Source organism: Myripristis murdjan, chromosome 24 (genome assembly GCF_902150065.1).
Source record: "Myripristis murdjan chromosome 24, fMyrMur1.1, whole genome shotgun sequence".
NCBI classification, from domain to species: domain Eukaryota; kingdom Metazoa; phylum Chordata; class Actinopteri; order Holocentriformes; family Holocentridae; genus Myripristis; species Myripristis murdjan.
This window is the reverse complement of record NC_044003.1, coordinates 17348882-17375463: the sequence shown is the minus strand read 5'-3', so window position 1 is coordinate 17375463 and position 26582 is coordinate 17348882. Positions and strand designations below refer to the sequence as shown.

Sequence of the window (26582 nt, the reverse complement as noted above, 5' to 3'; positions counted from 1 at the left end):
AAATCAAGGAAGTTAGTGTTCCATTTCATTGCATTCATTTCATTTTTTCATGCTCTATATCGAAACACACAAACCTTTTCCAATGTAATATGAGCCAACACGCAGGTGAAATGTGAGTGTTTTGTCCTCCTTGACTTGACAGCTTGGGATGTGCTACCTTTTCATTAAATTTTAAAATGCCATTTGTAGCACATTTTAAGATCATATCTACATAATTACACTGGTCTGACAGTTTTCACTATAATGTATCTTTATGTCTATCCAAATATCTGTATCATCTTAAAAATTAGATGGCTGGTGAAATAAATCAAGGAAGGTTTGCCCTCCACTCCTCACCATCTTTTTCTTCAGATGTCCTTTGGCCTAATGCCACACAACACTTCCACCCACTTGGATAGATTGGTTTGTTCATAGCAAATCAGACTCAATTTTTTTTTTTTCCACATCAACAGCCGTTGATGGATAAAAGGGCAGCTATGTTCAGAGCTGTCAAAGGGAATGATCATTAGTCAGTGTATGAAGTCACTGACTAATTTGATGAACGACATCAATGCTATTGAAGTGGAAGGAGATTTTGAAGCAGATCAAGCAGAGCCTACCAGCTAAAAACTCCTTTCAACTAATGAAGCACTCAAGGTCTTATAAAACAAGTGCATATAGAGGAATATAAAAAAATGTTTTTTAAATATCATTAAAATGTTAAAGATGTCAAAATGTGAATTAGATAATTTCAAAATGTCAGATTATGTCAAAATGTGAACTAATCAAATTTCCACAATCCTAAATGTCTCTTTACTGCCTCTATGTATTTATAATGCTATCTGTTCTGCTGACAACATCCCTATTTCCTCACCAGAAAATAAACAGGCTACGCATCTATGCCAAAATTACACCCATGCAATTGCATACTTGGAATATGAAAGGGTGAGATGGTGATGTTTTCCTCCTGTTCGCTGGGTTTATCCTCTGGCACATTTCCATTCTCGATGTCGACCTTCCCGTCAATCACTTGTGTCTCCACACCGTTGGCAGCTTGGACCAACTTCTGGCGCTTTCAGAAAAGAGAAACTAAGCCACAGAGCACAACAGCAGACTGCTATATCTTATGCATTTGCAGATAAAAATGAAAAATGCGGGTGAAGTCAGAGGAAAAACTATATAAACTGTGCAAGGGAGATAAGGAAACTTCAATGGCCGTTTGAAAAAATAGGATAGCACTTTACAGAAACAGCAATCAACTCTACTACTTGGAGCAACAACTCCCTTCTGTACCTCTGTGATTATAAGGCGACTAGCCATGCGGAGACGAGTCTTGGGTCCAAAATGGCTGGTGACCATGACGCGGAGGCCGGCCTCTGGAAACCGGAACTTGGGAGGGCTGGCGTTCATGATCTCATCGACCATCACCACTGAACCTCGGCTGTAAGCCTTGCTAGGCTTGACTGAGGGGGTGGAGGGAAATGTTCAAAGGTGAAAGCTAATCTCAATGGGGTGTGTGGACACAGGATGTCAGTGTAACAAATCATCACACATAAGAACAGAGATGTATCCTTACTTTGAGACAACTCAATTTGCCATTCTAGTCATCATTTTTAATGTGTTTACTTGGTGCAGACCCTTACTGACTGAGGCGCTTTGTTGCTTTGCTTTGAAAAGTGATGCACAGATAAAGTCTATTATTTATACTTTATGTTTCCCCAGCACATCACACAGTGCAACGTGGGGCCAGCATTAAGTGTTTAACCAAGACCAAAGAGAGTTCATCAGGAAGATGGAGAATAGGCATCAAAGGTAGTGTTGAGATCTGTAGTGTCATGTTCTAGTTTGTAAGTGCTACAGTATTGAGGGTCCAACTCCATTTATGTAAAATTGCTAAGGAATATTAATGAGCCCCGATCATGTGGTCTCTACATTAAAGCTGCACCAGGCAAGATTTTTTTGTCAGCCTGAATCACAAAATGGGGCTGCAACAAAAAAGTGCATCCCATCTCACGCTGTAATTTCAACTCTATTTGCCCAAACCTCGTTATGGTGTCAGTTATGGACATTTCATCGCCCACAGGAACTTACAAAGTGAAGTACCAACAGGATTCAACAACATGAGATCTTTTTCCTGTCTCATCCCTTTGGTATGTTTGGTATAAAGCTTCGCAGACCGGCTGGGTTGGTAAACATGATCGTGCTTTATGCAGTTTACGTACATCATATTACATGATGGTATTGAAGGTTTCAAACAGTGTCATTTGAAGCTGCCAACATTCAGAGTTGCCTGGTGCAGCTTTAAAGTATGCCTTACAGTTGTGAATATTTATGAGCAGCCAAGACGCTTGATTTCAAAATCCATGATTTGAAGTTGTGAACCCGTAGCATCTTTGAAGTGACAATCTGAAGGTGTCATAATCCAGCAGGCTGACACACATTACACACATGGTCAGTTCGCTTTAGAGAGTTCATGGCAAACCCTGACATTAAGACATCTCCAACTGTTTGTTGTTTTCTCAAAACTTTTCAGTTGCTATATCCTTACAATTAGCTGCAAAATGCTGTGTGGAATAAAAAAAGTTCTTATTAGTTTAACTCAGCCTTAATTTGACTTATTATACATGCAAGAATGCACATAAATTAACTTTGTAAACAGAGCCAGCACAAACATTTCCTCTTGTGAAATTCATTACCACTCCAGGAGTGAGTGGGTCTACGCCCCAGAGACCAGCTGAAGATAAATAGTCTGCAATGCAGAGAGCATCGACACACAGCAGAACACTGTTGACAGTAAGCAAGAGTGGGTTTAGTAAGGCTAAACAGACAGGCACATGAAACATTAATGCAGTCAAAGTGGGAAGATGTGACGGTCAGTCACAGAGAAGGGTTAAATCTCACTCACAAGAAGATTCTGATAGGTCAAAAGCTAGAAAGGGCTTAAAGGGAAATTCCACCCAAAAGAGACATATTCTGCAATGGTAGATTTTTTTTTTCCAGATTTGTTTTAATGAGTTTTGAAATGTCAGCATCCATGATAACAGAATTGTATGGCATCAAATTGCATTTCCAAAAGAGGATTAAGGAAAATCTCAAATTTTCCTGTGTGCTTATTAAACAAGATCGTATTTAATTGCCTTCTGACCAGTGTATGTTGGCATAGGCTCCTGTTGCCTATCAATTTAAAGAGGGATTAAGCTCTAAGATTAATGAATTAATAAACATCTTTAACTCCTAAAAATATAAAGGTGCTGTTAAATACAACTGTCTGTTAAAAATCCTCTGTATTGATTTTTGGACATCAAAAAAAAAAAAGTTACATTTTAGAAATTTGTATGTCTCCAGTGGAATCCCCATTCTAATAATTTTAATCACATCAAGTCTGTTAAGCAGAAAGAGAAAGGGTTAAAGCCAAAGATCTTTCCTAACCCGCTAATAGGAGGAAACAACTATGATCTTCAAAAGAGCCAAAGTCAATCATCCAAAGCCATTTCCATTTTCCACCACCCAGCAACTCTGATCTCACGTCAACATAGCTGGGTATCAAGCCTGTCTGGTTAACCTTACCTTCAGAGAGTAAAGGCGATGACGGGTCGTCATCCCAAACATAGTAGTAACTAGTATTACCATCCTCCATCTCACTGCTGGCTGCCGCATTACCATTGGCCACATTCTTCTTCTCCTTCCCAGTGAAGAAATTTTGCATGCTGGAGTTGAATCTGGGAGATACAGGGAACATAACCACTTAATCTGGGATGCTCGTAATTCACCCCAGGGTCCAGATGGGAAAAAGGACAGGATGCTGGGAGCCAGTGGGTAAAACTGCATTCATTGCTGGTGAATATATGCAGTTGGGGTGATGGAGAAAATGACTTCCTTCATTTAATAATTCCAAGAACCAATCTCAGGGCTTATATCAACAACTTGGGCCATTAACGATGCCCTGTGAGCCCTTCCAATTTACATGGTTCACCCCTCGCATTAACCGATGCTGCTTATAAACACGGCATCAGCATGAGCAATCATTTTCACATCTTACATGTATGCGCCTACGTTTCTCTCCCATGCTCTTAACCTTTAAAAATGCAGAGTGTATGTGCTCCTAGGCGAGAAAATCATCACTGTCGGGTTGTGCAATGTCACCTCACACAGCTGATAGGACCTATATAAAACCTCCTCCTCTCCATTTTGACTGGAACAGGCCAAAATGGTCAGTGGATATTTTGGGAGAGGGAGACATATGACAGAATAGCCTACAGTAAGCACTTCTTCTCTCAAAATGAGACAGGAGAGGAGTGATCCGGTTAAGCCTATGCTCTTAGCCACTGCAGAGGGAGAAAGATTAAACTCTTATGGCAGGGAGAGAGCAGGCTGCTGCTGAGTATAACACAGATTACCAGCTGGGCGACCCCGCTGAACCACAACACAGACAGCAGCACAGGCAGATGTGGTTGGCATCCTGCAGTTTCTACTTTATCTATACAGACAGTGCACTAGCATATTGAATGGGCTCAGTATTTTATGCCAACAGCTTGCTCACACTAGCTTCTCTACTGTTTTTCAAATTTGTGGGGCCTTTTTTCGGTCTAAAATTTGATAGATGCAGCGAGGAAAGGCAGAGAAGGAAGATGACGACATGCAACAAAGTTGTCAGGTCAAATGTGAGCTGAGGACACCATGGTCACTTGGCAATGAATGTATTAATCTTTCTAAAGTTTAAAAAAAAAAAAAAAAAAAAAAAAGCTAAGACGCTTTAGTGATTAAAACAGACAAAATTGCTGTTTTGTTGTACTGTATCGGTGAAAGGATTTTAATTTAAATACCTGCAAAAACAAAACTATAAAAAATGATCACCTTACCAAAATGATCACCTTTGACATGCTAGCTATTTTAAATATTACACCAGCGTCAAATCAGTTTTGATACTCTGTTAGTGCTTCCGTTCTTTAACCACGTTTCCCATAAACTGTCACGAGGACTTTGCTTTCCTACTACAAAAAATAAATAAATAAAAATCTCTTTGGCTGTACTGAAGAGGATAAACATGTTGAAGTGGGTTTTTTTGTTGTTGTTGTTGTTTTTATGGCCACATATCGGCCATCTGCCATCATCAGAAACTCGGCCATCTTGCACTGGAAGACCAGCGCCCTCTTCCTGTTTTGTGCTACATAGCGATCCAGCAGATTACCTGCTTAATACAATCAAGTGGCACATAAAGTAAATAAATGAATTAAATGGCAGATAGATGATGCCAATCTTTTAATTTATCTCATTCGTTTACAGTAATTACATTGCTGTCTCAAAATTAACCTTTTTCAAGATTACCTTTACCTCTGTAATCACTTGTAATATTACATATGAAGGGGAAGTGACAGAAATGTTCAGCGGCATCCACAACTATGTTTGAAACACCCTTGGTAGTGTTATGAGTACAAATGTGATCTTGGTCATTTAGCTTGGTTACATAAATGTAGGGAAAACCAGAAAAATTTTTGGAAAAGTATCGAACTCACTTCATGATGATGATGTATCCCGCATACATGACCACCAGCACCAAACTCTCCCACCTGAAGCACAGGAAGATACAAGATGAGAGCTAAAACCACAACAAAACCACACACTCCTACACATTCACTGACAAAGAACAAAATCCATGACCGGTGTTTGTCAGCATCTAAGTTCAAATGAAAATTTTATTTGATTGTCTCTGGGTCTTCTTACTGCCCACTACAACCACTACTCGGGACATAATGTGAAAAATGTCATTTGAATCAATCTGTAGCTCCCCAAACTCAATATTAAGACAGATGATTAAGAAATTCCCAACATATTGTGTGCACAGTAAGTATAATTCTTTAATTTTTTCCAATTCTGTAACTTTAAAATCCAAATGTTCCACCTGCACCACTTCTTCAGAAATGGAATGAATAAATGAAGGAAAGATACACTTCCAAGAAATGTACTAGACTCACCACACTATCTTCTCATCATAGATGAACTGAAAAATAAAAGAAATATATTTGTCTTACACTGAAAAGAAGAAAGCAACTCTTGAGTGCATCTGTGAAATGCACATACTGAATCTATTACGTGTCCAACTTACTGCAATCAGAGCCACCACAGACATGATGTAGTAGAATGAGTCCCTGAAAACAGACCACCAGGTCAGCACCACCACCTACAGCAGGAGGAGGGACACTTTGTTGAGATGTCTTGTTTTTACCTGCATTTATGTCTCTATACAGCAACATGTGGGGCATATACATTATTGAGAGCACTTAATGCATACATCTGACATGACAGTCGGAGCCTAAAGAGGAACCACAGCGGTGAGATGTGTTCATGCCTCCTGAGTTTACTTCTCCATTTCCACTAAAACCAGTCCTGAGAAAAACTAACTGGAGCAGATGGCTTTTTTTCCCTTAAGCAAAAAACTTCTGCCACACATGTGTTGTTCTACCGTCCATGAACAAACAGAATGCAGCCACAGCACTTAAAGTTTCTCTCTCTCTTTTACACACACACACACACACACACACACACACACACACACACACCTGTCCAGCAAAGATTCCACAGACGCCAATGATGCAGAGGATGTTGAAGACCGCTGAGCCGACGATGGTCCCCACCCCCACATCACCGTGGGTGATGAAGACACCTGCACACAAAGAGGGGGCCCAATCAGAAACAGTCCTGACACCAGCCATCTGGGAATGCCTGCTTGTGTGTGTGCGTGTGTGTTTGTGTGTGTGTGTGTCTACCAATGACGGAAGCAAAAAGCTCTGGTGCGGAACTGCCAGCTGCCATGAAGGTGGCTCCAGCAACATCTTCGCTCAGGTCTAGTTTCTGGAGAAATCAAGAAGAGCTGATTGGTTAAGGCAGACAAACCAGGGCGGAGAGACAATAACCGTGAAAGTGGAGAGACAAGGTCGCGTTGGTACCTCACAGATCTTCTCCAGCGATGTCACAAAGTAGTCATCGCATATTATGGCAAGGGCCAGAAACATGTAGAGTGCCTAGAGACAGGAGAGGAGGACGATTAACTTTGGTGTGTGCATATCAAGAAAGAGACGAGAGAGAGAGAGAGAGAGAGAGAGAGAGAGAGAGATAATGTGTGCAAGTGCATGCCCAAATTCATAGATTCCTAATCAGCAAAAATTAGCTGAGTTAATAGAAACCTGGCAGGGCAAGGATATTCTCTGGCTAAAGGACAGGTGAAGGGGAAACCTGAAAGCACAGCACCCAATTAAAATTCGACTTGCATTCAATTCCAAACGTCAATTCAGTGACAAGCCATGTTCTGTACACTGTGAAAAATCTAGGGGCTCTACACACTGCCACGGCTGTGAGATGAGGAAGGCTGGTGGAGGGAGGGTGTGGGGGGTGAGGAGGAGAAGGAGCCTATTTCAGTAGCTGACGCGAGATCTATAAATTATAGATCAGGTGTGACATCATGGCCTGGCAACTCGGGAAGCAGTGCTCTTCTCTATGCTGTCCACAGGGGGCAGTGCAGGACTGTGGTACGATTCAGGCCGGGACACAAAATCCTGCTCTCAGTATTGCAGCCACATCACAATAATAAGTCATTTCAGTGTGGAGCGGCAGGCCAGGAAAGGTCAGCGGAGTGTTGTGTTCAGTATTGTATCTGTTAAGGTCATATTCGAGACAGGAGTCATGAATACCTGTGTGCATTCTTTGACAATCTGACAAATTTAAATTTGACAAAAAAAAATAAAAGCTTGGGTGGAAACCCAGTGGTGATTAGGATAAGGTGTTTACACGCTATTTATCCCGGCTAATGCCAAAGTATCCCGGCTCTCATCTGGTGTAGAACAATTGAGATATGAGCCTGTTCCAGCTACTTAAAAAGGTTATGGCATTTACACACGGCGACTCTTCATATTCAAGTGTCCTGGATAAATAAGAATATTCATGTGCATGCAAATGTACTCACTGAGATGGGAAAAGAGGTCACTCCCCTGCTTTTGGCCTTATAGTTGCAAATGCAACGACCATGTAGTGAAGACAAGGTGTTCCCCGGAGCTCCACCCCTGAACAAACTCACTTATCACTTCAAACTGGCGAAAAGACACAAGTTCTGCTGGATTTGTGAAAAAATTCAAAGCCAATTAAACCCAGCGTAGAGACAGCATTCACAAGAGCGCCTGTGTGAACAACAATATCTGCTTTTGATGGAGTTTTCCCAGGAAATCCACAGGTGGCTCAAGTCTTTCACAGAAATCGGTGGAGCTGAACATGCCCGAGTGGAGGGAGTAATGGTTTCTATTGTGATGAAAACAGCTCGGCCCAAATAAATAAATATCAAAGAGAGACATTTGTCAGTCCTAATCCCTGACCTGATGGAATTGTACCATTTGCTGAAGTGATGGGTTTTATTTTTAAGCATTTACTTAGTACCCCATTAGCTGGCACTGAGATGACACAAGATCTCATTAAGTGATGATATATTCTAGGATTTATGAAGTCCAACTGCCAAGACTTTTCTTCTTGTACAACCGAACCAGAGTTGACATTCATGGGAGAGTGTGTCCATGCTCATCTCAATAACATGGATGTACACTCGCTTGAGGAAAATGTCTCTTGTGGCATCTTTAAGGTTTGAAAATCTCACTGCGCAAAAACTGCCATTACATCCCCGCCACAAGCTGGATCACCACTTAGGCTATTTGCATTGATCTGAATCTACCTGCACAGGGGTGATGGGAGACACATGAGTAAGCTCTAAGCAAAATAAAGAAATGCTCTCTTACCGCCATGATGTGCAGCAGAATGGCCCCACTCTTTCTCTCATGGTTGGAGAAAAGGTCATCGGGGAACTCGTGTATTGCTGAGGAGAGAGAAAATGTCGCAGTCACGACACATCAGCAGCATGACAGCGAGGTACATGTCCCCGTCCCACCCTGACAGTATTGTATGACTTTGTGATGGGTGTCAGTCCCAAAAGAACAGGCCTGCGGTGCTCTGTTGGCTCAGCAGGCTAAGGCATACACTTTGAACTCGCAATGTTTTGGCTTTAAATCCAGTCCATGACCTATGCGGCAGGCCATGCCTTTTCCCACTGGACTTTCTGATAAAACTCCTTGTATACCTAAAAAGGGCAGTGGAGCCACAATGACAATTCAAAACTAGTTTACTAGTGGGGACACGGCCAAAGCAAATCTAAAAAGACTGTGGTATGAGATCATCATCCAAAAAAGCTTGAGACCGCCGTATTCAAGGATTTTGAAATGGCAAACAGTTGCTCACATGTCTGCTGTTTGCAAAAAAAAAAAAAAAAAAAAATCCCTAGGGTAAATCATCTTCAGGCTGCAGTGTGTCACAGTCACACCACCCGGTGACCAGTGACTTCATACCTATTCATGGCCAAGTTGAGAGATAAACACACACACACACACACACACACACACACACACACAAAACAAGTCACCCATCAACATTTCCTCAAAATCTGATGTAAAAACTTGGGGCTATATTAAGAGCCTGAAGTCATACAGAATTAAAGCAAGCAGGCAGAAAAATCTCCCATGCTGAGGATTCATCATCCATCATCCAGAGCCCCAGCTGGAGCACAGTGTGATCATGGTACCACCATACGGCTTCAGATCTCTGGGACCACAGCCACACCACAGAGCACCTGGCTGGAGACAGAAGCTGGCCGTCTCCCTGATGGGACCCAGCGTCTGGAGCAATGGCCTGCGTCTGACCTGCGCCTGCTGGACCCACGGGGCCAGGTCACATCCTGCCTCGCCTTGTACCGTGCTTACAAGGTTATTGGCACATCCCTCACACAAGCTGCAGCTTCATAAACTACAGGGAATCTGATCATTCGTGCAGGAGAAACCATCAAGCTGGGAAAAATTATTCAAATCAATGGAGAGTAGGCACTGTTTTGCTGTTGCCCTACTTATGCACTGCAATGTAAGAAAAAAAAAAAACAGCCACAGAAATCACGAGAGAGCAAAATTCAACAGTCTTAGCTGACAGAACAACGCTGTTTACAACACAAAATAAAGCAAAATTTGGAGCCTCGGCACATATGGACCCATGAATTGGAACAGTGTTCACCTGAGACTCGTCACTGCACCTGTCCCAACCTCAGCGTGCTCTGTTCTTATGGCATTCGACGGCATGTATGCATGAGTGAATCAGCGTGCCACTTGGAACACTGCACAGGCAAAGGCAATTTACAATACTTATTTCACAGGATGTAGTCCAAGCCCACTTAATCACCTGCATGCCTCCTGGATTTCACTCAATTACATCACATATGTGGATATCTGGCGCATTTGTTGTGTCTCTGTATTACTCCGTGTCTCCAGATACCAAAATAATCCGTGCAACTATTCAAGAAAGAGCCATGACACAAAAAATGAGGATGCTATTTGTAGCTGTGGGACACAAATTAATCTATGACCTTGCCGTAGAAAGGTTTTGGTGTCCTACGTGTGACACTGCTGTCCTGTGCCTCGGTGACGCATGAAATATAAAAACAGATTATTAGATTAGTTGATGAAATAATGAGCTGTGTATACCAATCAGGCAGATTATGACCTTAATTTATAATGAGAAAATGTATAATGCCTGGCTGACATTGGAGTGCTATAGCAACATCAAGTTTAAACAGCCTACACCTATAAAGCTTTAGCTCATTTCATTTCTGACAGGTTTATGTGCTGAAGGAAACGCTGTCAGCCAGCCGGCTGCCTCAACCAAAGGCATAATCAATTATGGGCTTTGTCAACTACGCCCTCAGAGGTGACAGGGGAAAAAAAGTGATGCCAATACTGAAGGCTAAAGACATACGGAGACCTCAGTCACTGAAAGCAGAGCCCCATGTCCTTACATTACTACAGCTACAGACACTTTTTTGAAAGCTTTTGATGAAAAAAAATATTTCAGGATCACGAAATATATATATATTTCTATGGATTGCCTGCTGTTCCCTCCCCTGCTTATTCATCTACACTTTCTAGGTCCTGCCATTACTTGTTCAGCCCTTTGCCTTTGTATACAATCAGGTCTGGCTGCGAGTGTGTTAAAAATAGGTGATCACCAAGGTGCTTCTGGCATGCAGGGGTCGCCTCCTGACCCTGTTAACAGTCAACTAGACACAATCTGCAAGGTTTGCCTGTGTCTCCTCGCTGCAGAGGTCAGCTCGGACAGGAACAAGCAGGAACGCCAGCAAAGGTCGATAGATACAGAAAGGGTACCAAAAATATCACAAATACACAGCTCAAATGGGTCAAGGTGACGCTCAGTTTCAGACAAAAGGGAAGAAATTAATTAGGGTAGTCACACATTATTACCATTCATGACAGTCATGGGACAAACTGCTGTAGGGATTCAAAATTGTGCCATCTTGAGAACATTGGTCCATAATCAGACATTTGAAAAAAAAAAAAAAAAGATGTGTCAGATTTAAGCCATCTTCTGTGTCAGGTAGCTTTACATCAGCGGGACCAAAATGCCATGGACCGATTCACAAGGCGGCAAGGAATCTTCTATATCTTCAGGTTTATATAAGCTTAAGATGAGCAGTGTCGCACAATCTGCTTTGAGAGTAAACATATTCCGCCGAGCACAGCCTCTCTGGATTGTGAAAACTTTTATTTATCCTGCTGTTCTTGTTGCATGGGACTGCTTTCTTTTTTGGAGGGAGGGAGGTAGAGGGATGGATGGAAGGGAGGGGTGTCTTGGACTGCAATTGCAGGCAGGAGGCAAAAACAAACAAACAAACAAACAAACAAAAAAAAAAAAAAAACAGTCCTCTCCAGAAGCTAAGCTACAAATCTATAAATAAATCCTGGCTTCTCTGTTTGGACACCTGACTGCACTGCTTATACAAGAAATTAGCGGCAACACTTTTGTTCATCTGTCCCTCCCTGCACCCATTTTATCAGATCCAGGAGTAAGCACTACGTCACAGAATCCTCGCAAAATGTGTTGGGAGAATTTTATTAGAACCGGCTCTGCCCTGCAATCCGCATTAATGCTTTGCAGCCTGTCAGCGCCTAACTTGTGGTCAGTAAGACTCTTTTCTCTTGAAACCTGCTTTGCTTACATGTGTCTGAGACAAGGCCCAGCGGCTGCGGTTTGGCGAGGCACCGGCACACACAGACACACGGACAGCAGCATTGAAATTTCACTTAATTGGGAGTTCGGCTCTTTCAACACATCTCACCCACACTGGCTCTACAGAGGCCACTTAACGCCGTTGCATGTTCAAAGTCTCATCGCAAAAAGCCTCTCAGATACCCTTAATTTGTCAGTGTATTAAAACCAGAGCATCCTGGCTGTTCTGTAAATATGTGCAATTATTATTCCATAATCTGTTAATCTTTCAGATGTATGCCCTGGTGTTACATAATGGGGCTCAGTATAGGGTGCCGTCTGTTGTCCCAAAGAGAGTGGCAGGACACAGCAGGCCCGACTTAACGCAACACTCCTTCTGTTCGGGCCTGAGCAAAATGCCCAGAAAGATACACTGGTTTGGAGCCTATCAATATCTGCAGCAGTCAATGATGGATAGATTTGAGACAGATGAAACATGATAGGTCATTTTGATTGGTCATTTTGATTGGGAAAAACACTAGCACTACGTATTGGCAAAGGCCTTACAATACAATACAAATTGTGGTAAATGCGTTATGATTTGTATCATAATACACTGCAAGTCTACATAATTGATGAATGTATTAAAAGAGCTTAAAAACAATCATACCAGTGATTTTGCATGTCTAGAAAACGTATATACACTTCATGTTTCATCTTGTCCCAAAGCAAGCAGTTGTATTTCAGAACTCCAGTATAATTTTCCTACCTTTTACCCAGCCACTGGTTTCCATTCATTCCACCATGATATGAAAATGAACTTTTACACTTCAGACTTTCTTCACACCAGTTCTGCATCACCGTAATGATGCTGTACACATTAGTTTTCCTAAAAGCAAAGCACTGTTGTGTTTTGATGACTGAGTGAAACGGTGTCTCTGCCAGAAAATCGGCCTCCAGGGAAAAGTTTGCTTTACACAGTGAATTATCAGTTCCGCGGTTTATGAATGGCAACGATGAATGATTTGTTAGCCCTTCATGATTTGCAACATGGTTTGTTGCAATGTAAAATGTGGGTAAACTGTAGTCAACAGGCCAAACATGCAAAATCACTGGTATGGTCCTTTAAAATACAGACACCTTGGTAGACACATAAAGTATAGACAACATAACATCATTTAAAAATGAAGTGTATAAACAGGACAAATACATTGGGGGCTGGAGAATCAATATGGTAATAAAAAAAAACAAAACAAAAAAAAAACATTGCGATACTCAGCTGTATCGATTCTCGCATAACTGTAGAAAACACAAATGCCATAATCCTGTGATATGCTCTTTTTGTTTTGGCATATTGCCTGGTGCCAATTTCTGTCACAGCCCACACAGTGAGACCCAGAGACCAGCCAGGTCATTAACAGGATACAATTGTCACTTCAGTACATTAGTCAAGAGACTGAGGAGTGATTCCTCCAGGTCATTAGCCCATTAGATAATTAGCTTGCTCCAGTAGATATCAGTGAGCAGCATGACTGGCCTGTTGCTGCCGGCCCTTCATGTAAACACGGGGATGACAGGACAAAAATCAGCACACAACTTTGGCGTCCTCTTAAACGAGGATTGTTGTGTTAGGTTGTGATGCTGTCGCCTGACCACCCCCCACTAAGCTATTTCAAATGACCTCCATCTACAGTCACATGACTCGGTTAACCCCACACAATGCAAACACCATTAGCCCTAAGTATATTGTCACATACTCTTAACACCATGCATATAAGCACACTCACATGGTGATGCGAGCGCGTTAATGCACACAATTACATGTGCATGAACGGACATGCATACCTTACACTCATACTTTCAGTATGAGTGTCCCGTGAGACTCGTGTGAGCGTGTAGAGGTGGAGCGGAGCTAGTTAGGCTGCTGAAAGAGGTAAACTTGCTGGACCAGAAGACTCCTGGTTCAATAACCTAAAGGGGACACCGCTGTGAAATGTATGCATTCAGCTGTGTAAAGGAGCAATAGGTAAAAACAACTCCCCTTGGGTAAGACAGAGGTTTGCAACAACAAAGGCAGGAAATAAACACTTTCCATACTGTAGGCAAGTCGTCACCGGTGTGATTATATGCCTTTAAAAAAATGTAGTTCAGCTTGTTTTTTAGCCCCAATTCTGATACATGTGCGCAAACAGCTGGGCAGAACGAAAATTCATAAGTCACAAAAAGGCAGGACAGAATGTAAATGAACAAATACATGAAGGGGGTCAGGCATGCTGATCTGCTCTCAGAGTGCAGGTGCTCGGGCTTTCACTCCCTTTCTCTACTGTATTGTTCTGGCGCTGGCATGCAAGCGCGAAAGCAAAAGCAAGGTCAGTTTCCATTATGCTCAGCAGCGTAATCCCTGCTTGTGTAATTCCCTTTTAAAAAGCCTCCTTCTGGTGTTTCCCTGGAGTTGACAAACCTGCATTCCACTGTGGGCCGGCTGCTTCCCCCTCATCTCGCCACCAACTTTCCTGCACCCCCAACGCCCCCCTCTTTATCTGCACCTCAAGTCCTGCTGATGTGTTATCTTACTTACTTGCCGCCCTCTCACTCCAACACAAACATTAGCAACCCAACACTGTGTTTTCAGCACCTGTAGGACGATGACATTACAGCTTTGGGCCGGAGTGACTCACAGTCATGTCTTGCCCACACGACTCACCACACCAAACAACACGCAAACATGTGCACCCCCTTCCCATGAGCAGATTAGTGAGATGCCATATCTAAAACCACTATAATCAAATCCTCACAGATTACTACACAGTACTAAAACCTTTGCTTTGTTGTTCTGCTCTACTTTGCTGTGCTGCCCAGTTCTAGTGAAGGTTAAGAATGGCAATTACGCCGCTCAAGTGGGAGTTTTCAATATACGATATTAGCAGGGTTCTTGTTAGAGGCAAATTATTCCTCTTACAGGACATTAACCACACCATTCTGCTTGAACCCCAATTTTGTATGCTTCTGAGTTGGCACAGGAGAGAGAAAGAAAAAAAAAACAGGAGGAATAAGAAGGAATACAGAAGAGTGAGTATCGTTTAATATTCTGTGTCCCCAAGTAAACCGCAAGCCTTCTGTGTAAAGTCAGATCACATTCCTCAGGAGCAGCTCAGAAAAAAAAAGGGTTTTGAAATCAAACCATCATTCCTTTTGTTGCAGTTATTGTGGGACTTGTCGAATTTTGGAGAAAAGACAGCAAGTGCATTTGTACATTCATTGTGGGACGGCTGCAGGGGAAACATATCTCTTAGCACATATTTTAATTAGTTAAGAGCAGGGCTAGAATGGCTCAAGCTCTGCACGTGACGGCGAAAGACAACTAGTGGTGCTATCAGCATCTTGCAGTATGATTTACTCCTTCACTGATTACAGCTGTGTAGTATAATGAACCCTTAAGGCAAATGAGGGTTTGGACAGCATATTGTGTTTTGCAGGAGTTATTGCTGAATGACCAATAAAATATGTAGTTATGATGAATGGCCATCTTGGCAGCGCAAGTCTCAGGACAAGCAAAACAATATTAGCACCTCATGAACCCAGAAAAAGGCTCCTTCACTGTGCAGAAATAATGAGGAAAAAGGAGAAACCAAAGCTGGCTGAGGATAATCTATGCATCCAACAAACAGCAGCCTAATTAAGCGGAGCTTTAGATGTGGTACAAACTCAGCATAAAACGAAAAGCCTCTGATAATAATTCTCATCCATCTAGTCTTGTCCCCTCCATGGGCCCTGCTCTTCCCAGGGGGTCCAGGCCAGTGCCAATGCTGGGGATTGCTGGACAGACATCTCTGGATACACAGAGAACGGGGCCAATCACAATAAATGTGCGAATCCATGAGGAAAACATGCACTCTTTATTTTATTTCTAAGTGTGGCGTTGCAAGTAGTCTGAACCTCTCCCAAAAGATTAAGCCCCAAATCCTTTAAGTATGTAATTCCGCTGTTCATCATTTCAAATATGTATATATTCACAGGTACTATATGTTCTGAGCTTCTGTGCTATGAGCTACGTGCTCATCAAGTCACCGTAAGCCCAATCTTTTCCTTTAGCGCTGAGCTACCTGGGAACCTCAGCTGTCATGTGCGCAGTTAACAAGCTTATTGGCGGAGAAAAATTCCTTTTCATAACTATGAGTCAGATTTTGGTGCTTCCTTGTTTCACCGCTGATGGGATTTCATCGCCCAAACAATAGTTCCGCCTTACAAGGACAAAATGAACAATAAGTTGATTACAGGCGTCCAAAGCCTCTGAATTCTCTGGAAAACTACAGGAATAAACATCTTAAAAGTGATGCTTGGTGAGGGATTGCATCCATTGTTGGGGCTGCTGGTAAACTCTGAAGTGATTCTGAGCTTTCTCTGTTTATATACTATGTTAACTCGTGGCATGTAGCGTAACGAGAGAAAGCATCTCAAGATTCTCAGTCTTCCAAGTCATGGTTATCCAAGGAGAGTTGAATCAAGGGCAACTGGACTTTAGATTTGGAAGATGTTTCACTTCTTCTCCAGTTCAGAACTGAGGAAGCTTTTTGGATGGGGGTAGGAATCACTGGGTTAACTGGCAGTCCATTACTATCAATGTTTTACCCACGTTAATGATGGACTACACGAGTTTCTGCGATAGCGATTAATTGAAAGATAACCAGCTATGATACATCATGATATCTGTAACCGAAAAAGAAAACAATACCCTGGAAAAGGCAAAATAATTTTTAAATAAGCAGAAATCAGTCGTGCTTTTCAGTGGCAGAACAGTTCCAGTTCAAATACCTAAAGGCAGGGAGCAAATACACCTCATAGGAATTCAAATCTGTGCAAATGAAATTGAAGACTCAAATAACAATACTTGACACAAGCGTACTGATAATGTATCACAAGAGAAAGTATTGCAATATTATTGCATTATCGATTTATTGTCCCACCCCTAATGGGAAGTGAAATCTACAAACAAGTGCAGTTTCCCTCAGCTGAACTCTCCTTGGAAACACCAAAACCGCAAAAAAAAACACATGACTGATGACATCGGAAACTTTCTGCACTGGGCTGCTACATAGATGCAATCAGAGCTTCTCACACTGCTAACAGTTGGCCCACGTAGAGATCCATCTACCAAATTGCTTACAGTGTGAACAACCAGTAACGCCTACGAACTGGTGAGTCTACAGCGGGGCCAATTATGAGGCCAGGATGCAAGAATCCAACGGACATCATCAGTTAACTCTGTGAAGGCAGAACAGCAGTGGGATGGCAGGGGGGAGAGACTACAGCGCAGGATAAAATGAGCACCACGCAGTGCAGTTTGGTGCCTCTAGTGAGGAAGACATTTGAAAGGGAAAAAAAGGTAATCCCTGAGATTAGAAGTAAGACTTCCAGCACATAATCTTGTCAACTGGCACTCGTTTCAAGAGGACCCCAATGTGACTCGGAGAAAAGTTAGCATTTAAAGTGGTCAAAATACTGAGCGGTTCAAAGTCATGAAGTGTACAAAGGGCAGCAAAATACATATCCTAATCACATTTTAATTTGAATGTAGGAAATATGGCATTTAGATGAAGGGAGTGTGGGGTGAAATTTTTTATTTTTATTTCGAGTGTTTAATAAATGTCACACACACATACACACACACACAATAGGCTATAGCATCAGTGATTTCACTAAACCCTACAGGATTCCACCTGCTGTGACCAGTAATGAAGAAACAGACCGTTAGTCTTCAATAGTGCAACTGTGGTGCTACAAAAAAAGAGCTAAAAATAACGCCTCAAATTACCTGCCAAATTGTCTGTCCCCCGGTGTCACCCTCTGTGTGCTGTTCAAATAACGTACTAAATATTACGACTATCTTCCTAATATTAAGTTGCACTCCATTTTGCAAAATTCACGTCACTCATCTCAGGGCTTAAAACCTGTCTCTCCCATCTTCCTTCAACGCTTTATGCCTGGAGCTAATTTAATAGGTTGAAACTCGTGAGGCTTTATAATGGAAAGAGCAAGCTGTCCTAATGTGCTGTGCAGTTAGCTAATATGGCATTTACAGGACAATGGCGGGCCAAAATGGCAGTCAAACCCCTAACAGTAGCCGTGTCAGTGCGATGATGTTCCCACTGAGCGGTGCAGAAAAACATAAAGCTGGTGTACATCATGATGCTGCACTAAAGCACTCACGGCAGTGGGGGAAATCTAAAAATACAACTTCCATTTCACTGACATCCTTAAACACTCTCCTAGCTTGTTCAACCAATTTCAAGACATACAGCACAATTCTCAAGATCAATATTTCCCAGTATTCTAATACTTTCATGTAATGCAGTGCTGCTTTTCTGTTGGAAAGCTGAATATTCTTATGTTTTATTTTGGCTATCCGCAAGTGACACTTACATAATAAGTAAATTTGTTATTTGGGTTATTGAACCTCCAAGGTACCATGACGCAAAGCTTGACTTAAATACTAAACCAGTAAAAAAATAAATAAATAAAAAAATCCAACACAATTCAGTAACATCTACAAAATATGTATGTGTAATTTTCCGTTTTCCTCCCTTCAATATCTGATCCAAATGAACTTAAATAGCTGCCATAATTTGATCTTTTCTTTATTTATTTATTCATGCAAAATAGGAACTAATGTCTTGCTGTCTAATGTGGATGTCAGTGATGTCAATGGATTTGTCAACATATAACTCAATTTAACTAATTATTTCTTTGGCTGCTTCCCTGAAGTATATTAAGGGTGCTTTAAAATAAGTCCTTTCAGTGTCTGTTACAGTGCAAGTGATCTAAATTGATTAAGAGCAACATAAGGTCAATATCAGGATGTGGAGCGAAACAGGTCGGCTGGACTCTGCCACTTGTGGGTGTCACCTTGATGTTTCCCTGCCTGGCAAAAAAAAATATCAAAACCAGGCATTTTCATCGATGTTTGGTTTATTTTCTTCCCAGCACTACAGATGATTTAATAAGGGATTTCACCTGCAGAAGCCTACAATGGTCCGCAAACTTTAATGCATTAATTAGTCCATTTCTATGCGCTGATTTATTGAATATTGACAGGTGGATGTAGACCTATATTCATTCTGAGGAGGGAATTATTTCAGATTCTGAAAGACAAATGCACAATTTACTAAGTTTATTTATTGAATTGCACTTCATTTGCCCTGGTCTCGACCAGCATACCTGGCTCTGTGCAGTTCTTCCCCTCAGTTTCGTTGTCTGGCGTTGTGGCCATGAGCTTCCTTCCCCAGAATTCATGGTCCGGCTGGCCCTCCACTACCATCCCATGACCTGCAACAGAAAACACACAGCTTTGCTCGTCACATCAAACGTCATCCGTACAATTCAATGACAAGCCAAGTTTTAAGCAAAACATTAAAGCATGTCACATGTTGGAAGGGTGACAACACTGAACGCATTCCAGGAGCATTTCTGAAACTCTTTGAAATCATGGAAACCCCATGACGCCCAACTTCGCTATTTTTCATTTTTTAAATAGCGATCAAAATTGACACGGTCGTTTATGTGCCGAGTACGTTTCATCACCCAAAAGGTCTGTGAAACCTGTTCAAAACCCATAATATAATTTTGAAAAAGCATGGTCTTTAATCCAAATAATAAGGTTGCTTTCCTTAATCCCTTAAAAGTTCCGTTCATGGAGACATGCCATTTTCATCCAGCAACAGCAATAAATAACATCAAATTGCTCTGTTGTGCCATTATGTTAGGTGGGGGTGAGGGGCAGAGAAGTTTCATTTTTCATTAAACTGCTCTTAAGCCTCAGTAATAAGGATATTAAAAAAAATGCTGTCCCAAATCTATTATGTAAAATGTCACTGACAAGTAGGGCAGTGTTTTAAACTGTTCAAAAACATATAATGGTGTTTACAATGCTTATTGTATCCTATACTTAGTGTCCTGCTGCATGCAGAGAAAACTGACTTAGAAATCACTGGAAGGTAAATTTCTAAAAGAATTGTGTAGAGGAATTAAGAGTCTGTGAGTTTGATTCATCTCTACCAGGTCATCAATAGCTTACTTACAAATTGTCTGGCTTTTGTTTTCAAATTCTACATTGGCTAAGCCTCTGAAGGAGATTTTATTTCGCAGAGATCCTAGAACTGCAAGTCTTCATTGTTTATTCACGTATCCCCGATTCTGCTCATGAGCAAGATGATTAGAGTCTCAGCAGGCCTATTTAACTTCCACCATTGACTTTTAGAGGCAGTGATGGTTAAGTACAGAAAAGACTCTTGCAACTCAGAGCTACTGCAAGAAATCCGGGAGAAAAGCGAAAACCCCAAAGAATACATTTTTAACATATCTGTGGACAATTTGGTTGTTTGAATCTGAGAATATCTTTTGTGCTTGAATGTGTAATGAAACAATTTCCATAGAGGCTCATTAGACCAAAAAGAAAACATGTTTGTGACCTTCAACATTGACCACAGTTTTCATAATGTAACACACTTATCCCGATCCACCATTTTAAGAGAGCAAACTTGGGTCTGGGAGTCATTTGTCTAAACGCTGTTTAGTACAATCAAACTTAAAAATACTAGCCTAACCAAGATGTACATTATAGCATGCAGTATGTGAAACATAAACATGATTTTAAAATACTGTATTCAAAATTGCACAGAATTGTTCATTTTTCATGTACAGTGACTCTGCCTCATTCTAAAAAAAAAAAAAAAAAAAATTCTGGTATATTCTGTGTCCAAATGTATACATTTGAGCATTAAAGCATCTTAAATCCAGCATAGTGAAACAGCCTGGTGATCAGCAGGCACTGGACAAACAGATTCCACACAGGCAGACCGCAGCAGCTTCCCACTGCTCTCAAATCCCATGACTAAACACCCCAGCCATCACTCCAACCTGTTCCTCCTCACTAACCAGGCTCTGTTTCACTCCTCTTGTGCCTCAGGTCTTCCCCTTCACTCCTTTTTCATCCTGGCATCGCTCAAAATAAACACACTACTTAATCGGATGTCAGAGCTGGGCTCTGAATGCCAATACCATCCCCCAGCATGGGGATGCTGTGAACTGTACCAAAAAAATGGGTACCACAAAAGGGATCAGTTATTTGAAAAATAAAAAAGATACAGGGCATAGAAGTCAAGTTCTCACATCCATACCAAGTCAGCTCATACTGACTGGCCTCAGCTGGTCCACAACTGACTGCAGTGTATAATGTGTACATGTCAGAAAAAAAATGGTACGATAGATGTATTATTTTATTTTATTTTATTTTATTTTAAACTTGAGTGATATCAGTTTAAGTTTTCAGACAGACTGAAGGTGTGGAATCACTTTAAGCAAATCTGACATCTGCTTTCTTGCCGATTATTTAGAGCAGTGCATAGAAATGCAGTTAGGGAAGAGCCACTGTGCTCCATATGCACATATACCTGTGCTTTCCCCTTGTAGCACCTAAAAGAAAAAGCAAAGGAGGAAGATTCAATCCCCTCAATTCCGGGGAAAATACGGGGTGCATTCATGCAGTGTGTGGCGGGCAAGATGCTGCTGGCTCACGCCACGCCTGTTTCGCTCCCAAAGTTATGACTCACTTTGACAGTTGTCGTCTTGTTCTTCCTCCTGGCCAACAGCAGTCTGGTGTAGTGAGGGAATTTAAGGTCTTGATTATAAACAGACATGTTGCCTAATTTAGCAACCAACAATAAACATAAAAATATTAAAAATCAGTTCATTAAGTTCTGCATAATTTTTGTCAGTGATAGTTAATTACTTCAGCCAAGGCGGTTATGTTTTCACCCCAGTTAATTTAATTTGTCTGTCTCTCAGCAGGAGATCTCACTAACGGATGAGCGGGTTTTGGTGTTTCGCAGACAGACAGGCAGTTTGGTAGACAGACAGGCACTGAGCCAAGAAATAACTGATTTGTTTATGGTGGTCACCACTATACCACAGGACCAACTAAGTTATTGTTTTATAGCCTTAGCTAACCAGGACAGAGTTTTGATTCCACTCCTTATGGGTATGTTTACAAGCTCAAGAAATTAATTGAGCTTAAAAATAAAATGATCTCCTTGATTATAGGGTCAGACACTACAATTGATATTATATCAATACTACTATGAGACTGGATTTCATCTGGGATTTGGGATATTGTGATATGGCACAACTCTTTTCTCATGGTTTTAAATATTTAAAGGCTGCATTACCATAAAGGATGCAATTTTCTGAATTGATTAAGGCTGTTTTAGCTGTCCTATTATTTACTGGTATCGCTTGGTCATCATATCCACATTAATGATTTTATGATCAACTCAATTAATGGGTTTATCAAAAATCTCTGGTGTATAAATATCTAATGACTGCACCAATTGTCATTCCTACAATACTGTGACAATAACAAAAAAAGCTATTCAAAGATATTGTGAAATTTTATTTTGTCCACATCAGCCTTGACTGTAAAAACATGTTGGAAAATTGTTCAAGGTTAGGGGAACTGTACACTGTCCACGTGCCTTCTAGTGGCTTTTTGGACAGGCACATCTTTCAAGGTGTGCTACACTGTTTGGTATGCACATGGTGTAAGGCCAAGCTGCAATTCTAAGACCGGCAGTGCAGAACATGGTAGGTTACAGAGATTGCAACAGATACTAAACCTGTTTTGGTGCCTTGGAGCAGTAACAAAGAAATTAGGTGGGAGGAAAAAACAGGCAGCTACTTCCAGCCGATTGTACTGAGGAGCTGAGGGAGCCAGAGAGGGTAATGTCGTCCTCCAGCTCTGACCAATCAGCTCAGGAGGGAGATGGACCAAGGACAACAATCAATCTCCCCTTTACCTCCCGTGTCATCAACGTGCTCTCTTATGTGAGTACACCTCCACTCTGCTCTCCCGCTGCCAAAAACATCCCCAGCACAGCCTGCCGCCTCCCATCCCATCATCACCATCAGTCTGCTGCACATGCCTGTCATAGCAGGGCCCTGCCCTGCTTCCACAAACACCTGTTCTAGTCCCTGCGTGTATCTCCATCACTCACGCACACGTGCACCCCAGTCACCACACATAATAAAAGGCCATGCTCCACCCCTCTTTATGGAGATGTAACCCACGAGTAGCACATCAAATGCTATCCATCTGGCCCATTCAGCGCAGCACCACTCCCAGCAGTATTTGATCAATCAAACGGGTGGCAAAGAGGGGACACAGGTCTTGCTGTGAGATGAAGAATCTGTGTTCCTGTATTGTGATAGCTGAGGGTTGAGAGCGTCATGGCTATTCAGCAAGACAGATCTGATTATGGTGAGCAGTGGGTCCAGAGGGGATTCCATTTCTCTCTCATCAAACACTTCTCATCTGCCTCACCTTGACATCGCTGCCATCTCTGCTGGTCAAACAGTCGATCATGGCTGAAATGTACAAGGCACGCCCTCTGTCAAATAGCCCTACATGGCAACCATCACCGTGCGGGTCAGGCAAACTTAATTAAATGAAAAAGCGAGCCATTAGTGACCGGGGGGCTTACTTTGGCTCCCAGAGCCTGCCTTTGGAGATAAGAGATTTGCACTTGCCTGTATGATATCATTTCAGAATAATCTTTTAAGCCTCTTGTTGTTTTTAATGTAATTAATAAAACTCCCAATATATCCATTGGACACATACATAGTGTGGTGAATTTACAACTGATTTTGGCCATGGAACCTAAGTGTATGCAGATGGACAGATCCCACAACAGGGCTTGGGGTTGAGGGTCAGGGTTAAAAGCGCTTAGAGGACGAAACAGATTGAGCGCTTTTTTGTCGCCATATACAGAGAAATTCTAGGTTGCAATAAAGCAGTTAAAATCTGTGTTGCGGCAGAGCCAAAAATGTTTGCAATAGTCACACCGGAAATTAACACTGTCTCATGCGCCTCCAAGCTAATTGAACCCAGCCTACAAACAAGGTGCTGTCCTGGGGCTGTATTTTGGCTGGATAACCTCTGATCCCAGCGGCCTGTCAGATATCATTCCTCAGTAGCAAAATGCCAAGGTTAATTGTCTTGGTCGTTAGATTACATAACAGTGTGAGGCCAGTGGGATGCTCTGCGTGTGAAAGTGTTTGCACGGCCTGAGGTAAGAGTTTTGACACATGTGGATGGGAGTGCATGTTGTTTTGATGTGCGTGTGTGTGTGTGTGTGTGTGTGTGTGTGTGTGTGTGTGTGTGTGTGTGTGTGTGTGTGTGCGTGTGTTGTGCGCGCGCGCGCGCGCGTAGATGCATGGGGCTTGTCACACACGCAGCACACCATGCATGATCAGTCATCTGAATCCGAGGGGTTTGCACAGTGTACACCTCGGACAGCAGCTGTGAATAATGCATCAGCTCGCGTGCACAGGCTTCCTCGTGTTTAATCCCCCCCCCACACACTACCACCACCCCCCAAATGAATGGCCGTGGCATCTGCGTAATCGGTATGGAGAAAAACGACTAGGCTCGAACCAAATGGGTGCTAAACAAAAATGCCTTTCTAGGGTCGGCTCCTGGTGTGCCTGCTGAGGTTGAGGTGTGCGTGTGTGTGGCTCTTAAATTAAAAACGTGCCGCCTGCCACAGCGCGCACACTGCGGCATACGGACAAACAGACGCATACTCCAACGTGCTGAGGAAAAAAATAATTATCCTGTGACCTATATCACCGCCTGACAATAACAGGTGCAGCTGATTTTTTGTCCCGGGTGTGATGGGCCTGAAAGCCAAGACAAACGCTGTATTTGCTGCATTTTAATGCAAACTACAGACTTTCCTCTAAATGGGCAGAAAAGCATTAATCAGAGGCATCTAATGACGCGCACCTACTCTACTCAAATGTCCCCATATTCCACATAATGCAGATTAATTAGAAAAATATACGGCTCAAACCTTGTGATCCCATGCCCTTGACATTATATCGGTTACTTTTTCTGACCGATGGGAGGCGATTCCTTAATTACAATGAATGAATGAGGTTTGGAGGGTGCACGATTACACTGCAGATTTCTGCGCCGTTGCGCTCCATCCTCTGTCCTCCATGCCCCGGCGCTTCTCAGCAGTTTCTCCCCCCTGTTTGGTTCCCCGACTCACCTGTCTTGGTCAGCAGCGCCGACATGCCCCATGCCACGGAGAGGATACTGCAGATAAAGCACACTTGTACAAAAAGCATCTCCCTCCTCTTCCGAACTTTAAAGATCTTCGCGATGATTGTCTTTTTGGACGAGCTCATGTTGCCGTCCCGTTCCATGCTTCGCAGCTTGGCCCGGCGGACACTTTTTGGCGTCCTTGAGACCGGAGAAACTGCCCTGCCGCCGCCTCTTCAAACGAAACAGAGCCGGGACGCGGTCCTCATTTCAAGCCGTCCAGGGCGCAGATGGAGAGTAGTGAAGCGGACAGTTTTTTTTTTATTTGTCTCCGCCGCCGAGACGATGCCGCTCAGCTGCTGGGACTGATGGACCAGGCAATGACAAGGCGGTCAAATTCCGATATATGTTCCCCAAATCAATTCAGCAATTTGCCCAATCTCGGATTCTTCCGGCTGAATGTCAACTGACGGGCTCCCATGGCAACATGCGGGGGAAATGAATCCAGGTTTGTCCCGAGGAAAAAAAAAAAAAGCCTACATGCAGCACGCCTCCTATATTCTAGTTTTTGTATGAGGCATAAAATGCGTCAGTTTACGAGTCGTAAACGCGGAATCGTTCAGCTGAACCGGGTCGCACGCTCCAAGCCTATTAGGTGAAACCAATCTGTGTTCATCAAGGTTAATTGTTGAATTCGGGCAGCAAAGTCATGCCTCTCGCCTCGGTCGGGCGCCTCCCCCTCCACATGAATTCCTCAGTGCAGAAAAGCTGTGCTGATGAGAGAGGACCATCAACTCCCCGCTTCCAGCTGCCGCTCTACTCTGCTTACACATACCCCTCACATACCCTGGAATAAAGCACATGACTGGGCTCAACTTTTCCCGAGGATGTCATGTGCAAACAGCATGGATTTGCAGGGAAAAGATCATGCCTCTCTTTCCCTCTCGCCCCCTCTGCCCCTCTCTGGAAGGTCCACCTTGAAAATCTCACCAGACAGCAGTTGATCGATCCCTGGAGCCTGGCAATCTTTCACATTATTTACACGTCGCCATTGAGACCAAATATAGGCTGGGTTGGTGCGCCGTGGCAAGCCCTATCATGCTACTCAAAGCAAGCCCAACGAAAACACCCAATACACCCACTGCTGGTGTTATGAAACCAAATCCAATATCTTTCTGGGTCCTGAGCACAGCCCCTTTAATAACTGGCCTACAAGTCACCTGCTATGATCATTTTGATATGGTGCTGAATAATTGAGGTGATAGATCTTCCAGCTCAGGGGCATCAATACCCGCTGTTTCCCAAATTCACAACCATGAAATATTTTCTCTCAACCCAAAGGTTTTCCCCCCAAGATTATAATGGCTTAAGCATCGCTCCATGCTTCTGCTTTTGAGAAAATTGCTTTACATAAACGCACCTCCTGTACATA

General features: G+C 42.6%; 1 protein-coding gene across 2 annotated transcripts in view; it reads right to left on the bottom strand.

The window, feature by feature from the left end:
- The window catches only part of slc24a4b (solute carrier family 24 member 4b), a 32820-nt gene extending 6925 nt beyond the window's left edge, over positions 1 to 25895 (bottom strand). The window contains exons 1-12 of one of the 2 annotated variants that reach the window (XM_030047088.1): positions 25158 to 25895; positions 19270 to 19377; positions 8754 to 8830; positions 6924 to 6998; positions 6744 to 6828; positions 6537 to 6640; positions 6083 to 6157; positions 5952 to 5977; positions 5493 to 5546; positions 3607 to 3698; positions 1273 to 1442; positions 910 to 1045 (exon numbers count right to left, since the gene is read on the bottom strand). In XM_030047088.1, coding sequence (XP_029902948.1) covers positions 910 to 1045; positions 1273 to 1442; positions 3607 to 3698; positions 5493 to 5546; positions 5952 to 5977; positions 6083 to 6157; positions 6537 to 6640; positions 6744 to 6828; positions 6924 to 6998; positions 8754 to 8830; positions 19270 to 19377; positions 25158 to 25314 — 1159 coding nt within the window. In that variant the 5' untranslated portion in view covers positions 25315 to 25895. Of the gene's footprint in view, positions 1 to 909; positions 1052 to 1272; positions 1443 to 3606; positions 3699 to 5492; positions 5547 to 5951; positions 5978 to 6082; positions 6158 to 6536; positions 6641 to 6743; positions 6829 to 6923; positions 6999 to 8753; positions 8831 to 19269; positions 19378 to 25157 lie in introns of both variants that reach the window. The other variant, XM_030047087.1, reaches the window with a different exon arrangement.
- Positions 25896 to 26582: the final 687 nt, after the last annotated feature.